This window comes from Miniopterus schreibersii, assembly GCF_964146895.1.
Source record: "Miniopterus schreibersii genome assembly, chromosome: 14".
Taxonomy (NCBI): Eukaryota; Metazoa; Chordata; class Mammalia; order Chiroptera; family Miniopteridae; genus Miniopterus; species Miniopterus schreibersii.
This window is the reverse complement of record NC_138114.1, coordinates 20,317,818-20,335,933: the sequence shown is the minus strand read 5'-3', so window position 1 is coordinate 20,335,933 and position 18,116 is coordinate 20,317,818. Positions and strand designations below refer to the sequence as shown.

Genomic DNA, 18,116 nt, shown 5'->3' with positions numbered 1-18,116 from the left:
TTCAGAGTGACTAGGCTTAGGGTAGGGGTGAAGTGAGGCTTGAAAGTGTATTGTGTGGTTGAGCTAGATCTTCTTAGGTTTTGCTCTCTACTCCAGTACTTTAGCCCATATCTTCCTAGGAGAGAGGACCTTTCCCCCCTCCTCTCTGAATTAAGGACTTCTAGTCCACATGGAGTGGCAGCAGGTAGTCAGTTTAAGATCACATACAAGAAAAAAGTCACAGCTTTTTGGGAGATGAGGAAGAGAGATATATAAAAGTTTAACATCTCTTAAATAAGCACACAGTTATGTTAGAGAAGTATACAAATATTTGAAATTGTACTTTAATTTTATGATTTGTGTGGTCAAAGAGGGAGGTGAAAGAGAAGAAAGTGAATCTCAGACGTGGAGGGAAAAAAGAAAGGCAAAGAGGAAATGAAGTTTAGGAGAGAGGTTCATTACCCTTAGCTCAGAGAGCACCATCTCCTATCCCTGCCCTTTGAAATGCGAGGTATTGAGTAGCCATTCATTGTGGTTTCTCAGAATCCAGTGGGGTAGCCACGAGTACACCAGGAGAAGAGCTTCCCTAGGCTGCCAGAACAGCAGCTCTGTCCTGTGTGTGACTTTCCAAGGCGGACAGACCAGCGTGAGGTGTGACAGCAAACTGCTCATCGGTTTCCTTGAGGGAGTACTTTATCTCAGTTCAGATACAGTAGGTACTATGGGCCTCTCACCAGCTTTGGCTGCAACCCTCCCCGCCAGTCCTCACCACCTTCCCTGCAGCTGTCCCCGCAGGATATGGATGTCTAAGCTTTCTCAGTTCTTTGGCTTCCTTGTGGCTACACTTGACTCCCCCATGTAGACCATCTTTATTTGTTGAATGGTTAGCTACTTTAACATTGCTGTCATTAACACCCTTACCCCTACTGCTCCAGAGGGACATCGCCTGGGAGATTGTTAGAAATACAGAATCACAGGCTCCGCTTCAGACCTTCCGAATCAGAGTCTGTGCATTAGCACACTCCCCTGATGATTCTCATCTGCACATTCAACTTTCAGAAGCACTGCTGGCCTCTCTGCCTCTCATCCTTTCTTGTCACTTCATCTGCCAGAAACCACACTAAAATCACCTTGAGACTCAGGGCTCCTTCCTAATCTTCATACTGGTTTTTAAAAATGTCCTAATATACCCCAAGAGTAGCTCCTCAAACCCCCCTTTCTACCCTTCATCTTGTCATTCCCATTTCCCCCTCCCGTTCCTATCCATTCTCCCCCATCTAACTTTACGGAGACCAGATAACCTTGCCCAGCTGACAGTTTTCCTTCTATGGATCATTGTATTTCTGGGCTTCTGCCACCCTCGGTTGTTTCCTCAAGGTCTCAGATGAAGTAATATCTTCTTCATTTCTAAGCTAGTTCTACCTGTGCCTTTTATCCCGCGGACATTTGGCAATGGAGACCTTTTTGGTTGCTGCAAATGTGGGAGATATTACTGGCATCTAGTAGAGGCCAAGGGCGCTACCAAACACCTACAATGCACAAGACAGCCCTGCGCAACGGAAGTGAGCGCACACAGGCCTCATCTTGTAACGCCCCTGATCACATTCTGTACAAGACTGCGATAGTGTGAACGGTAGCCAGTTTCCTATTTGTCGACCCGGAGCCTCTTTTTCTTTCCAAGGAGACCGGGTGTCTACATGGATGTGATCGAAGGCCCTCTGCAGGGTGCCTCCGGGGCCCTCCATAGTGACTGGGCGTCCCTTCAGAGTGGTGTTGACATTTTCTAGAATGTCAGCAGTCTGATTGCTGAGAATGGTCTTCATCCTCGTAGTATATGTGGCAAAGAGAGTTCAAATCTTAACCATTCCAATCAGGAAAGTGTGGAATGATTAAAATAATGGATTAGGTGTCAGAAGACCTATTTCTGTCACTACTTGCTTTTAGACGTTGCAACAATTACTTGAGTTTTTTTATGGCTTTGTATATTTTAAATATAGTTAATATGAAAAATGTTTTGAAATATGTGAATTGTCATATAAGCATTGTTCGATCAGAACTCTGATAGCGCTTTGTGAATTTCTTATGGAAACTTTTCTTGTACTGACAAATACTACAAACTTCTTAAAAGTAGGGACTGTAATGTAAACCTTTTTCTTCTACAGTTTCTATTTTTGTGCATTTCATGTTAACCGATTCTGAGTAAGGACTGATGAAAGAATAGCAGTTCTACCTGCTATTTAGTCTTTATAAATATACTTGATTCATTAATTTCAAATATTTTATACTCCATGAAATTTATCACCTTTCCTTTTCTTTAAATCTCCAATTTAGGTGATGTCTTTCCAGTGCAAATGAATCCAATAGCCCAATCACAGTTTATACCTTTGGCTGAAGTTCTTTGCTGTGCTATATCTGACATGAATGCTGCTCAGGTTGTAGTAACACAGGAATCATTGTTGGAGCATTTGATGAAACATTACCCAGGTAGAGTAACAAGTTCTTCTCTATTAGTTCATTGCATGTGTTTGGTGGTTTCTATTTATAAATCATCTTAAACACAAATAAGCTGGGTGATATCCATTTTTTTTTTCTGTTATAGAACCTTATATTAGAGCCCTGCCAGGAAGAGGCCTGCATCAACAAATTTGTTAAGGGTATTTATTTTACGTCCTAATGAACTTTTTAAAAAACAGTGCTTATGGCAATAAATAAGACTATAGAAAAAAATGCAAATGAAAAAAGCAAAAGTTTGTTTCTTCCCCCACCTCCTATCCTTCCATTGCTACTTCCCAGAGGTGATAATTTCTATTATCTATACTTTCTTATGTATACTTTCAAAAAATATATTTGAGTACATGTATCCTTTTTTTTAATAACATAAATTGGATCATTCTGTACATTATTTCTGCACCTTTTTTTAACTTACAAGCATATTTTGGAAGTCTTTCTGTATCAGCATATATTGATCTCATTTTTTTCATAGGAAAAGTAACCACTTAGAGTATGGCCACCCAAAGGAAACCAAGGTTAACATTGGTATATTTTCTTCCAGTGTTATACTTTTTAAAAAACTTTTATTAGTATTTATGTTGAACTTATTCCAGGGCCATAAGTTTTTGTTTTGTCAGTTCTTCTGAGACATCTTTTCCTTCTGTGCAACCTCCTCTTCTGGTTTAGGAATAATCTGCTCTTTTTCAGTAGGATCATCTCAATGTGGCAGGAAGAGCTCATGTACGGGGTAATCCTCCCATGAGCTCTGTGCATCTTGGGAGTTTGTTCACCTGGATGTGCTCAATGACCAGAGAATCTACATCTAAACCCTTAAGTTCAGCATCACTCCCTGCATTTTTAAGCATGTGCAGCAAGAATTCAGCACTCCTTTGGGGCAACTGACTGTGTCCAGTCCCCACTGGTTGGCCTGGGCACACCTACCAACTCCACCATTGTAATGATGGAATGGCACTCATTGCTTCTGTAAAGTGACATCCTTCAGATACTAGTGGCTTTTTGGATATGCATACCCTCGATGGCCTGGATGGTTTCACGAGTGTTCTTAAAGTAAACACGAATATTTGAACCTCTCGATCTGCATGACTTTATGGGGTTTTCTAAGTGAGTAGCGAACGATTCTCAGAGGTCACCTCTGGCCACTTTCAGGAAGAGCCTTCCAGTGTTATACATTTTGAACGTTGTTTTCACAATATAATTTTCAACCCCACTATTTTGAAAAGGACATTTCTTAGGTAGTTTGCTCTCACCCAAGCATGAACTGGTTTTCATTTTCTCTTTAGATTCTTAAGATTTAAGCTATGAGACTGGTTTTCAAAAACTCTCATGTTTGCTCTTAAGAATACTTTCCTTAGGGAAAATTTAAATTTCTAATGGGGTTGTATTGCTTCATGTTTGTATTTGAATGAACTCAGATTATTTTCCTCTACTTAACTATTAGCCTAGCCATATGTCTTTGTGTGGACCAAATTATATTTCTATTATTCAGTTAAGTTATGATTACTGTTAATACTTCTTTGGCATTTTAATTACATATATTAATTGTGTTATAATTAGCTCTAGGTTCATCAAGCAAATGTGTGGTTATTTCTGTGTTACTGATTCACTCATTAAAATGTTTCTTATTCAGAATTTATCAGTGTAAAATGCTTTTGTTTTAGGCATTGCAATTCCATCTCAAGATATTCTCTACACCACTCTGGGAACCCTGATTAAAGAAAGGAAGATTTATCACACTGGAGAAGGCTACTTCATAGTTACTCCTCAAACTTACTTCATCACAAATACAACAACTCCTCAAGAAAATCAGAGAGTCCGATCAGATGAAAATCATGTGATACCGACGTGCATCACGTATCTGGTGAGCATGGAGAGCTGTGCAGAGTTTGCAGAGTTAGCCAAAGAAAATGCTGCCCTCATTTCCCATTGTCAGTCTTGCCAGTGTTTCCCTGATGTGTGCACTCAGGATCTACAGGAACCACCAGCTGCTGCAGAAGTGACTAGAAAAGGCCAGAAAGGCCTTGGGGAATCCAAATCTTTGGTACAGAATCGAGCAGTTTCAGTGTCTGAAGAGAATCATGTTTCTGAGAGCACCAAACCTTTACCATACACAAAAGACAGAGAAAAAGGCAAGAAGTTTGGCTTTAGCCTCTTCTGGCGCAGTATATCCAGAAAGGAGAAGTCCAGAACAGAGCATAGCAGTTTCTCTGCTCAATTCCCACCGGAAGAATGGCCTGTTCGAGATGAAGATAACTTGGATAATATCCCTCGAGACATTGAACATGAGATAATCAAACGAATTAATCCCATTCTGACTGTTGACAACTTAATCAAACATACTGTCCTAATGCAAAAATACGAAGAACAGAAAAAATATAATAGCCAGGGCACTTCCACTGATATGCTGACAGCCCGGCATAAATATCCTTTAAGAGAGGGAGTTAAGAAAAGACAGGGCCAGTCTGCAAAGCCTCGAAGGCGAGGCCGTTCTCATAGGGATAGACACAAAGCCAGGAGTCAGGGAAGTGAGCCTCAGCCAGGAAGCATTAGACTGGAGAAACACCTCAAACTCCCTGCTGCACAGCCCACCCCCAGAATTAAAAGCCCAAATGAAGCAGTAGTTCAGAAACCACTTGGTGAGAACCCATCAGAGTTAGGTTCCCATTTGATTTACAAAAAGAGAATCAGTAATCCCTTCCAGGGTTTGTCTCACCGAAGGAGCCTGGTAACCAAAGGGCACAACATCCAGAAGACCAGTGATCTGAAACCCAGCCAGATTAGACCAAAGGGAAAGCCTTTCCAAAGGTCAAGATCTTTAGATTCCTCACGAATCTTTGAGAGGAAGGCCCAACAGCCATATGCTGAACAGTGTAATGATAAACTGAGGGCAGAATCCATTTGTATGAATAACTCTACTGTCAAACTTATCAGTGATGACTTTGGAGATCACCTCTTAAATTACTCTCAATGCAGTGTTTCGCAGAATGCTAGTCAATACTGTTCCTTTAGGGAAAGCATGCTGACACACGATGTGCATGGTAGAGAAAACAAGGTAATCCCTGAAGTCTTGAGAAAAAGTTATTCTCACTTTGACACATTAGGGGAGGCAAAAGAAACACAGAGTGTCCTTCCATCACCAGGTCCCTCCTCTTTAGAACAAACATCCTCTGCTTGTAGATTAGTTGATAAAACAACACACCAGTTCCAAAATCTTGGTCTTTCAGATTATCCACTTGGTGTGAACCATTTGAGACAACCTGAGCGACAAGACAGAGACTCAGAGGAAACACGAATGAGAAAGGCATTTTTGCAGGAAGCAGAGACTGTGAGCCTAGAAAATGAAGTGCTTTCTGACGATGACCAAGCCTTGTATCAAAATAAAGCAGAAGGTGACGACGGTACCTGCAGTTCATTGTATCTGGATGAGGATGACTTTTCTGAGATTGATGATTTGTGTCAAATGCTGCCTGGCCACACTCAGTATTCCTTTACTGGGGGAAGCACCTGGAATCATTTAGGAAAACAAAAGGTAACTGCATCATCTCTGACTGAGTACAACAGCAAAATTCAGAGGTTTGAGCCTCAGCTGCTTAAAGGAAATGAATGTTACAAACCCTCTGTGTTGCTCACTAACCCAGGTGAAAGCCAAAAACCTAATCTCTCTGCTGAAAGCTGTGACCTCAATTCAGGGACCCAGTCTGGTTTTAACTATGAAGAGGAACCCAGTGTTGCTAAATGTGTACAGGCCTCAGCATCTGCTGAGGAAAGTATATTTGATTACTACAGCTCAAGGAAAGCCAACTCTGAGGCTGAAGCCCCGCAAGACTCTGTTGGTGACACAGGAAAGAAACCAGCTAGCTGGACTCAGAGTGCTCAGAATCAGGAAATGAGAAAACAGTTCACACAGAAGTTAGAACTTTTCAACACTTCACACATGCCAGCGATGGCTCAGGATATCCAACATGAACACAGTCACTTGGAAGGAACAGAAAATCATAGTATGGCAGGAGATAGTGGAATAGATTCTCCACGGTAAGTGTATATAAAAGTGATTAGCAAGTATCCCACAGGAATTATTAAAATTCAGGGCATATTGAGTTACCTAGTGGGAGACTCCTGAGTAAACTTTATAATGATACGATTTTGCCAGCCTTTATTTTACTGAAAAAATTATATAAAGTTACAATGAAATCTCTTATATAATAAAATATAGTTCATTTTTTGGAAGCAATTAAAAATTTTAATAACAGCTAGGAGATAATTAAATCTGGAGTGTTGATGGAATCTATGAAAGAAATTTAGAAACACACAAACTCAAACATTACAATAAATGTTTTACTTGGAAAGGGTGAAAGAGGAACTTTTTTTTTTTAAGTCCTCACCTGAGGACATGCTTAGAGAGAGGAAGGAAGTGAGAGAGAGGAGAGAGAGAGAGAGAGAAACATTGATTGGTTGCCTTCCATACTTGCCCTGACCCAACCAGAGATCAAACCTGAAACCCAGGTACATGCCCTGACCAGAATAGAACCAGTAACCTTTCTGTGCACGGGAGGACCCTCCAACCAATTGAGCCACTCCAGCTGGGTGAAAGAGGATCTTTTTATGTGCTGCTGAAGGGTTTTCTGACTTGCTCCAAGTTTACATTCTTTCTGTTATCAAAGCATTGTGAGTGGCATCACTCTGCATTGCCTGAGGAGATCCCATCTGTGATGGGACTGGTGGACAGTTCATCAAGACACTGATACTGTCTGTTGGCCCTCAGTTCTTCTATATCCAAATATGTTATATTAAAGCTCTGTTCCTTGGCAATTTCACTAAGCAGTTGGATGTAATCTGTCTTTGGAACACTGAGGAGGCTTCTTTTCAATAGGTTGATCTTTTTACCAGGAGAATTCCTCAAGGAAAGCCAAGTACATCCTAAAGAATGTCCTACTACATTTGTTAAAGAATGTGGTTCTCTGGAGAAATATTACTGAATTTGGCAAGAAATTTCTCAGCAACATTTCTCTTGGCTTGTTTTTTAGATGCTCCCTTTCCAGTTTCCATAAATGACTCTAGCCTGCAGATTGTGGTATATTCTCTTATGAGCAGGTCCTCCCTCCTGGGAAAGGGTATATTCAGGAAGTCTCCAGCCGTGATGAATAGCCAGTTCCTGTAATGAACCAGTGGGCTTAAGCTGGTTCTCGGTGGTTGCTTGGAAGGGTCAGGCTTTAAGAGGTCAGGAGCTGCACAGCAAATACTTGCATGGGCTTCCCAGATGTTTATGGCAGCCTCTGCAGCTCCATGTTCTGTCCGCTTCTTATTTGTACCCTCGCTTGTGCAGTTTATGTCACCAACAGTTACTGTGAAGGTGAAAGTGGGCACGTGTATTTGCACATCAGATCTTTCACATTCATAAACCGAGATGTTCTTGGTCTTCATGCCCTACTCGTGAAATACCCGAATCAGTGTTTTCCCTGGTTTAGCTCTGATCATCTTCCTCAAACTGAAGGTCTCACTCTCCTCGCGCTCCAGCCGAGGGGCTGCCCTACTATGCCAGCTCCGGGACATGGTGAGAAGGGAGGGCTCCATGGCAGGAGGAAGAGCAGTAAGGAGCCACATCCTCGGGCCCAGGGTCTACAGGTCGGAGGGGTGCTCAGTGCCAGCCGCGGGACTCCCCACTCCCCTCCGGACCCCTCCCTGCTCTGCTCCCTTCCTGCATCCCTCTAGCGAAGGGGGTGGTGGTGGGGGCATAGTTCATTTTTAATGTGAGCCAAAATTTGTGCCACTACTACTAAATCTTGAGTTATTTCTAAAAATAGGAAGGAACTGCTATAAACCAATCACTACTTGAAACAGAGGGTTGGACGTTTTCACTTATATTCCTGATTCTTTCTACACAGGTTGAGAAAGAGATGTGGCGACTTTCCACTAATACTTTTCAGACCAATTTGTTTGAATAACACTGTTTAGATTATAAGAGTAATGTGGTCAAAATAGAATATTTAAGAAGTACCAAAAAGTATTTAAAAAAATACCTATAATCACCCTGTCATCTAAATACTTTTAAAAGTCCTTTTATATTTAGCATATTTATAATACTTCAGTTTGAATATATTGATCTATATATTTTGTCTGTTGGACTCATATTGTAGTTACTATTTTGCATGTTGCTTTGTTCAATTAATAGTATATTGTGAGCATTCCTCCCATGTTATTTATTAGTTTTCTAAAATGTCATATTGAAACTTGTCATATATCTTTATTAGTTTTTTCATTATATAAAATTATCGTGTACCTCTTTTTGAAAGAGGAAAGTAAAACAAATGTAAAAGTAAAACTGGAAGTCTCCATTCCTCAACTTTTTCTATTCCCATTCCATAGAGGTGACCTAACTATTTTTAACAGTTTACTATATTCTTTTAGACTTTTTCCTATGCATTTGTAAATATAATTTTTTTGTTGTTAATTTTCAGCCAAGGATATTTTTACCACTGATGAGAGACAGAAAGAAAGAAACATGGATGTGAGAGAGATCGATTGGTTGCTTCCTGCACTTGCCCCGACTGGGGCCAGAGATTGAGCCTGCAACCAAGGTGCATGCCCTTGACCAGAACTGAACCTGTGACCCTTCAGTCTGAGGGCCGACACTCTAACCATGAGCCAAACTGGCTAGGGCATAAATATAATTATTTTTAAACAACAAATCATATGGAGCTGTGGCTTGCTTTTTTCATCTAACTTATCATGGCTATTCTGCAATCAATACATATAGACCCAACTCATTCTTTTTAATGGCTGGTTAGTATTCCATTATGTGGGCTCCATTATTTTCCTTCCTTTGACATTTAGAGCCTCATTGTTTTGCTATAATAAATCTGAAGTGAATGTTCTTACATATAAATATTTGCAGACATTTCTGATTATTTATAACTTAGGCTAAATATCTGGAAATCTGCATTTTTAAAGCATCTTTACTTCTTTATTGTGGAACAGATATTTTCTGCTTGAAACACTAGTTTCATTCATATTAAGTCTTTAAATTATCAAAACATGTTGTCTCCAAAGTAGACAATGGTGGTGTTAATGAACAAGCCATGGGTTCCCTGTCTATCTCTCTGGCAAAAGCTAAACAAAAACAAACCCAAAACAGATAAGGGAAATTACTCCTTGACTTGTAATTGAGAATTTAAACTTGTGAAATTTTGAGAAATTTCTTAAAAATTGCTTATGAGCCCGGCCAAGCATGACTCAGCAGTTGAGCATCAACCTAGGATCAAGGTTTGATTCCCAGTCAGGGCACATGCCTGGGTTGCGGGCTCGATCCCCAGTTGCAGGAGGCAGCCAATCAATGACTCATCATTGATGTTTCTCTCTCTCTCCCTCTCCTTTCCTCTCTCTGAAATCAATAAAGATATATATTTAAAAAAAATTGCTTATGATTTAAAACAACAACTTATAACTATACTCCTTAAAGACATATAGAGAAAAAGGGAGGGAAGGTAGCATTTGAACATCATGAGCCATATTTTTATAAGGATCCAGGGGACAGAGATAAACAAAATATCATTGCTACCTGTAGGAAGCTTACAATTTAATTTAGTTGAGGAGACCAACAAACAATAAACAGACAAATTGAATTCAAGAACAAAGCATAAGCTCTTCATAACTGCCAAAGAGATATGGAATTAAGAGTGATGAGCTGTATGGGAGACTTATTGGAGGATATTTTGAGACATATCTTAATGTAATGGACATGATGAAGAGGAGGCAAGGTGGAAAAAAGGGAGTGTCAAAAGCAAAATGCCCAAACAGTAATGTGGTTGAAGCAAGGCAACTGTGTTGGATAAGGGACTAACAGCTTGCATCTCCATGGAAGGGAACATTGTCAGTATTGGAAACTATTGTAGTTAGCTCTCCCCTTCCATATGACTTCTCAAAAAATAAGTTACATAAGATTATATTGGTTACTTCAGTTGTATAGAAGAGTTCTTCAGGAACTTATTTCTGTCTGTACTTGATACTGGGTCTGAGAACAGGTGATGTGCAGAAAATATGAACTTCTTGGAAAGCAGCTGTCAAATAATTGAGGTACTATTGTGAAACATTTAAAATGTAAAAAGTACTTTAGATTAAGTGCAACTTAGTGTTGGTAAATGCTATACTGCTGCAAAGAAACAAATGACAGTATAATGCCTTGATTAGAAATTCAGTCCCTTTTGAAGATAATAATTATATTTTTAATGTTTTTAGGACACAGAGTCTGGCATCTAATAACTCAGTCATTCTGGATGGTCTAAAAAGAAGACAGAATTTTCTGCAGAACTTTGAAGGCGCAAAGAGCAGTCAAGCACTCACAACCAATTCCCTGCTACAACTAACTCCAGTCATAAATGTTTAATTCTTATTTTTTTTGGAAAACTTTTTGTAAAAATGTACAGCATCATATAGAGTGTTTTAATCAACTGAGTGTATAAGAATTCTCTAAAGCCAAGTGTGTATGTTATTAATCTCATTACATTGTTCTAATTACTGTCCCCCCCCCCCCTTTTTTGACCTTTTAAAGAATTTTTAAAGCTTATTTTACTGTAAATTCATTGGGAATACATAGTTTGTTTGTTATGGAAAAAACCACACCTGTGGACTCCTTTGTCTTCTTCCAATGAAATGTAATTGCTTTGAATTTTCATTAGTTTCTCAAATGCACAGGATGCTGCCATACTGCCCAGTGTGAATGTCTCGCCACACTAATACCGAGTTGTTATGTTAAGTGGATCTCACCAGATTTCAGTACAAAAAAATCCTGAATACAGTGTTTTGGGGTTGCAAAAATACTTTCCTTACAACTAAAATCTTCTGTGTTCAGAAAGAATTTACATAAATGTGTTGGGTGCTTTGCAACAAGAATTCCTTCCATCCTATTATTACTGCCAAGGATCTTTTCTGTGACCAGCTTGAACATGAATAGCTCCATGTTGTGGATCACTGGCAATGTCCAAAATACCTGTGGCAATAAGCATCTGGCTCTACTATGTCTCTAGTTCCTCTCCTCATTTGAGGCTCTCCTTATAGCACGGCAGTGAGAAGTCAGGATGTTCTCAGATGGCATGGAGATGGAAGCAGCAGAATGGTTGCAAATGACTTGTGAGTAAAAGGGAGGTTCTGAATTAGAGATTTAGAGAAGAGAAGCCATTTTATCCATTCCCACTCATGCTAAGACCTGCGTAGCTTTGCCAGAATTTTTTTCTGGAAGGCCTTTTCAGACCAGCCAGTGGGATGGTCGGTTCTCTTGTATCGGGGGAACATGGAGCAGTCGAGGCAGGTTTTATGTAGATGCTAATGCTGATTTGTGGTTGAGGATGTTTCTTTTGAGAGGTTTCTAAAGATTTTCAAGGCCTTAGATCTCAAGGATAATTGAGTAATTGGAGAGTGTTTCTTAACTCTCACTGGCCTGGGACTGGTGGAGGCAAGGTGAAGCTCAGCACTGTGGAGAGCTGTCTCCAGGTCCAGTGGAGAGGAGGGGAAGTCAGATACCCTGCTCTGTTTTGCAGTGGTCGGACCACTCAGCCCTGATTATTGGTTTTCAGTGGCCCTGACCAATCTATCCAAGAAGATTAGCTGTGGTCACAAGGATATTCGAAACCCTGGACAAAGTACCAAGAAGAGTAATCTGGGTAGAAAAACCTTGTGGAGGAGGCATTGTTTTAGGGGGGTCATATAGCTTGGAATTAGCATCAGTAAATGGGAGTTAGGAGAAAGATTCAGCTCAGTATGAAGAACGTCCCATTAGTCAAAACGATAGATGAAATAGGCAGCTTTGTAAATGAATGAATTTCCCATTATTTAGGGCATTCTTGTAGAGACTTGGTGATCCCTTGACTGATACATTGCAGAGGTATTTCCAGTACTTCATTTAACAGGATGGTTGAACTAGATGATTCTGAAGATTCCTTTCAATGGTAAGGTTTTGCACTTCAGTGAGGGTTATATGTTAAATATATCTCAAATCAAAAAAGAAAAAACGAATCCATGAGGATCTTGCGAAATACTGAACTCATGTAAGATTCCTGAGTAGTGCTTTCAGTTTTCCATTTCTGCACCTGTCCCTGCCAATCCTTGGAAAAAGGAGCCCCAACAACTCTTTTTTTTTTTTTTTTTCCAACAACTCTTTTCTATCTTTGATTTTGGACCTGGACAAGTTTTGTGGAGTGAGGAATCCAAAGTCTTGTGGCTCTAACCACATTTAGGGATCAATGAAAGCCATCTAATTTTCCACTAGATGCATTATGACACTCTAAATGTATTAAATGGAGCCTATTATGAAACCAGTAAACTTCCCTTCTATTAAACACAACATATTACTACAGATATTAAGATGGGTATATGTGTTATTAAATTGTTCTTTGGGAGATTATTCTCTATAATAGGTGACTTGCATTTCCCCCCAATATTTTTGTATGTGGAAATTTTAGTTCTTGATTTTTCTTCCCCATTGCAGTCTGTTCTCTAATGAGAAAACTGGTTTCCTGAGGCTGCATGACAACCTGAGCTTAGGAGAAAGACAAGTTTGAATCTCAATTCCAATACTTGGTAGCTGTGTGATGGAGAAAGTTACCAAACTTCTCTGATTCAGTTTTCTCATCTGTAAAAGGAAGATGTTACCTATGTTACAGATTGTTGTAAGATTTGAAGATAATCTATTGAAAGTGCCCAATTCAGCAGTCACCTAATATTGTTATAAATCTGTGTGTGTATAATTCTATATATTCACAAAACTTTCTGATAGGTAAATACATGGCCTACTATACAGGTCCTCTGTTTTTGCCAGGTTGACTAGAACCCCTCCAATTAAAGACTCAGTTTAGGTAAAGATTATGAAAGTATTATCAATCAAAATATAAATATGCCTGGGGATGGTATGCTTTTGGCTAACAAGCTTTCAGTTAATATTTTATGCTATTAATAGGAATAAAATATTCAAAGCAGGGGCTTGTTATATTAACCAGAGGCTTATTGTGTATTCACACAATAAGACGTTCATATAATGTGAGATCCTGTTTGCCCTCAATGTGGGAACTCAGACCCCTAGGAATCCTCAGAGAGTAGCTGGCTCCTGGTAAGCTATTTTCTTCTTTTTAAAACAATGTTTTTTATTATTGATTTTTAGAGAGAAGAAGGTAGGAGGAGGGAGGAAGGGAGGGAGGGAGAGAGAGGAGAGAGAAACATCAGTGTGAGAGAGAAACATTGATCAGTTGCCACCCATATGCACCCCAGCTGGGGATAGAACCACAACCTAGGTATGTGCCCTGATCAGGAATCGAACCTGCCACCTTTTGGTGTACAGAATGATGCTCCAACCAGCTGAGTCACCTGGCCAGGGCGCTATTTTCTTTTTAAATTTATTTTTCAATTACAGTTTACATTCAATATTATTTGAACTAGTTTCAGGAGTACAGCATAGTGGTAGACAACCATATACTTTACAAAGTGTTCCCTCTGATATTTCCAGTAGTCACCTGGCACACAGTTATTACAATATTATTGACTATATTCCCTATGCTGTGCATTCCCCATGACTATTTTGTAATTACCAATTTGTAGTGTAAGCTATTTTCAACATTTCAAAAATCCTAATAGAAATTGTACATTTCTGTTGACTAATTCCTTGCTAACTAAAATGTTAAACTTGCCAGTGATACCAGCTCAGTAAAGCAACACCATCACATACTGGTGTGACATTGTAAAATTGCATTTGTATTTTATTTATAAAATTAGAAGAATGATTATGAATCAATTATTACTAAATGAAATTTAGCAGACAAAAATTTTTCAAAATGTCAGATCCATGAGATAAAAACAATGGGAAAAGCTGTAGTAGTGAAAAGATTGGGAACCACTACTTTTTGAGAACCCATCCTGAGAAGGCTTTTGGGGAATGGGAAAGACAGACTAGTGTCTAGGGAGTGAGGAAGAGAGACATGAGAGTCATGAAACAATAATGAGGTTATCAAAAAGAAACTAATGACCACTCTGCTGGCCTCTGCAAATCCTCCCATTTGAAACCTTTGAAGTGTGTTCCCTTTTTATCAGCAGTTTTCATTTTTTGAGAATGGTGCCCTCTTCTGGGGTAAATGATGTGACTACTCCCTTCCACCGCTTGATTCAAAATGTGTGTAAAGTAATTGACTAAAGAAACAGTGAGACCTCTCTCCAGAGGTTAAACAAAATTTTTAAAAATTTGTTGAATTTTTAAACTTTTTAAAAATTGATTTTTACAAAGAGAGGGAGAGAGAAACACCAATATGCTGTCTCCTGCACCCCCCCTATTGGGGATCAAGCCCACCCCCCCTCCCCCCACTGCATGTGCCCAGACCCGGAATGGAACCAGTGACTGGTCTGGTGCCTGTGTTGACACTCAACCACTGAGCCACACTGGCCTGGCAGGTTAAACAAATATTAAAAGTCTTTCCAACTAGTTTGAATTAGGAGCTAGATACATACATAAATATCCGTGTGCTAAATATGTTCAAAGCTGTCTCCAATGCTTTTTTAAAAAAAATATTAATATTTTTTTGGTTTTGGTTTTTTTAAACACTTATCATGCCATGCATTCATAGGGAAGCTCAGGTTCCTTTCCACTGGTTCTCATGAAGTGTGCTTCTCTATGTGGAGCAAGCTGAAGCTTCAGGTGAACCCATGTACCTTTCTCTTTGGCTTCCTTCTTTTTCTAATCATTTTCTTTCACACGTTTCAGGAAGCTGTCTTGGCTCATACACATTATTGTCTTAACTTGCCCTTAACTTGTTTATTCACAACAATGCCCACCACATCCTGGGTGACATTGTAGACTCTTCCAGTCTTGCCATGGTAACATTTGTGGGGCATTCCTTTTTGAACAGTGCCCATTCCCTTGAGGTCCACAATATCACCTTTCTTGTAGATTCACATGTATGTGGTCAAAGGAACAACCCCACATTTTCTAAAAAATTTAGAGACCCTATAGCGGGTGTCTCTCCTCTTTCTCTTTGTGCTAGTCATTTTGGCGAATTACTGGAAGATGGTAGTTACGGCTGAAAAGTTCCAATGCTTTCAAAACCTGTCAAAACCTCGAGCTAAAAGTATAGATGTAAGCATCATCTACGTAGTACTGTTATATTATCTTGTCCTTCCAAATTCCTTGTGCTATCATCAGGGAAGGCATTTTTGTCCTCACATTACTAACAAAGAACAGGTTTTAGAGCTGGGTTGGCCAAGGTTATGTGGCTAGCAATGGAAACATCCCTCCTGTTCCCTCTTTCATTTTCTCCTTACTTCTTAGTACTCTGAACATTCTCTGACTCCAGTGTCTCTTGATTAATTTATAATTTCACCTTAAACTATTTTCAGTGTCATAACATTTTAAATTGATAGTTCAGCCCAGCTGGTGTGGCTCAGTGGTTGAGCATCGACCTATGATCCAGGAGGTTGCAGTTAGATTCCCAGTCAGGGGCTGTGCAGGAGGCAGCCAAGCAATGACTCTCATCATTGATGTTTCTCTCTCTCCCTTTCCCTTCCTCTCTCTGAAATCAATAAAGACATATTAAAAAAAAACCCAAAAAGATAGTTCAATTCCTCTTGCATAAAATTGGCATGCAGATGCAAAATGATGGCTTTTTACCTTGTTTTCTAAATATGGAGTAAAAGCCCCGTAAGTTTGAGAATGACCAGAGGGAGGAACATTTATAGTCATCTTGTTTATATCTTAAAGTCATAAAGTTTAATGAGCTGAAGCCAAAGGCAAGGGAAATCTTTGTAGAACCTTGAAACACAGCAATAGATGAGGCCCCTCAACTCCTTTAAAGAAGTATCAATGACTGGTAAGATACTTGGAAAATAAAGATGTTATAATGAGATTCTATTTTGAATTGTGCATTTTAATCATGCTACCCCTTCATTGTGCTGCCACCCCTCCCCCAATTTCATCAAATACAAGTATCTTGAGATTTATAGAGGGGGGAAAAATTCTCCATTCCCTCATCCCAAGTTTTCTAGTTGATAACCATTGAGAACACATTTGTACTAGTACCCAGTTTTTCCCCCCAGCTAAGCCACAGCTTGGTCAAATTACTTATGACTTGGTTTAATTTGCACACATTTGCCCTTTCCACCTGACAGCAGCCAGAGATTTGATTTGACGAATTTGGGGCTTAGAAAGGCAGGGTTTGTAGTGTCCTAAATCACAGGAGGTCATTCTGAAAAACGCTAATATAGTCTCTTGCATAGGGAGAATAGGTCTGCTGTATGACTTCTGACATAAAAATGAATGACAAAAATTGGAGCTAAAATTTTTACTTCATCTGTGTTTGCTCTTCACAACATATTAACGTCTGTTCCTTTTATCCCAATTTTGTATGTATGACATTCTTAGCCACATCCACTCCATGTTCCTATGCACATTATACCCTGTTGTAGGGCTGTGAACTTCACCGTCGTAGAATTGGGGGTGGGGGTGAGGGATGGGACAAAAGGATTTAGAACAACACAGATTTAGAGATGCATGGCTATTCTCAATCTAGGGAGAGGTGCATTTTCCCACAATCATTAGCTGAACACTCCTTTTTGTTCACAGTATTGAACCCATAAGGTATAGCCCTTTACTTCAGGCCCATTCATAGTTTCGCAGAAGGCCTGTGGCAATCAGATTTAACATTTGTGGTTTCAGCCACTCAGAACCAATCCCTAAACTCCATGTTATGTTGCAATTTTTCTAAGAAGTTTGATGCTCAGGTTACAAGGCTGGTGTGCTAGACATTGTCCAGTGGTCTGTGAAGTGCTCCTGTACCTACATCTCAGTTGGTCTCTTGTTCTTAAGAGCCGCTAGCTGGTGTTTGAAGAGATTCTGAAAAGAAAGCCAACCAGCTCGGCGAGTGATGTAAGAAAAGGTATCTGCTAAGGAATTAACCCTCTGTGTTGCCAAAAGGTTTCCAATTACATAAGGTTGTATGTAATTCAGGGTCAGTTAATCCCCATTAGTAAAATAAATCCTTTTATTCACTGCAAACACATAATGTGTCAAAGACATTTAGGCTTGTTTTCTCTCCACATTTCCCCTGATTATTAGGTATTTTATGTTTCATGGGAGCAATCTTCCCCAAAACGCTTTGCGAAGAAACTCAAAGCTTTCAGGTCGGTGCGGCAGAAAAGGCACTGATCTCGGATTCGGATCAGTTCTCTAGTCATGACCGCCACCGATTGACTGTGTGACCAGACGAGTAAATCCCCATCTAGGGGTTTAGTTTCCTCTGTTTCAAAAAGGGAATGTGGAAAGGACCTAAAAATAAACAAGGATCAACTTCATGACAGAAACAAGACTTGCGGGACCGTGGTCCTGTCCTGGTCTTCACCTCAAGCCCCCCGAGGCCCTTCGCACCAACACCTTGCCGCAGGCCCGGCGCGAAGCCGTTGGACGTTAACGCTTCACCCGCAATAGGCGGGGCCGAGGCCTGCAGCTTCCGGCGGCGAATGGCGGGGCGGCACGTGGCGCCCCGCCTGTGTCCGGCACGGGGCTGTTCACGCACCAGCCCGCCGCGCGCGCGGGGAGACTTCCCGCCGCCGTTGAGGGGCTTCCTAGTTCCCGCACTGCATGCTGGGAAGCCCCGAAGCGTCTCCGC

At 40.2% G+C, this 18,116-nt stretch overlaps 1 protein-coding gene and 2 pseudogenes across 5 annotated transcripts in view; 1 reads left to right on the top strand and 2 right to left on the bottom strand.

The window, feature by feature from the left end:
- STOX1 (storkhead box 1) overlaps positions 1 to 11,280 on the top strand; it is a 49,957-nt gene extending 38,677 nt beyond the window's left edge. For 2 of the 3 annotated variants that reach the window (XM_081158591.1, XM_081158592.1), the window contains exons 2-4: positions 2,311 to 2,463; positions 4,149 to 6,519; positions 10,720 to 11,280. In XM_081158591.1, the coding sequence (XP_081014717.1) occupies positions 2,311 to 2,463; positions 4,149 to 6,519; positions 10,720 to 10,867 (2,672 nt within the window). In that variant the 3' untranslated portion in view covers positions 10,868 to 11,280. The remainder of the gene's footprint in view (positions 1 to 2,310; positions 2,464 to 4,148; positions 6,520 to 10,719) is intronic. The other variant, XM_081158593.1, reaches the window with a different exon arrangement.
- Positions 1 to 18,116, bottom strand: part of LOC308567311 (small ribosomal subunit protein uS2-like) — a 558,798-nt pseudogene that overhangs the window by 61,166 nt on the left and 479,516 nt on the right. The gene's annotated exons all lie outside the window — the stretch shown is intronic.
- LOC308567220 (interferon-inducible double-stranded RNA-dependent protein kinase activator A pseudogene) lies at positions 7,126 to 8,088 on the bottom strand (annotated as a pseudogene). Its single transcript has one exon. The product of its transcript is annotated as an interferon-inducible double-stranded RNA-dependent protein kinase activator A pseudogene (transcript).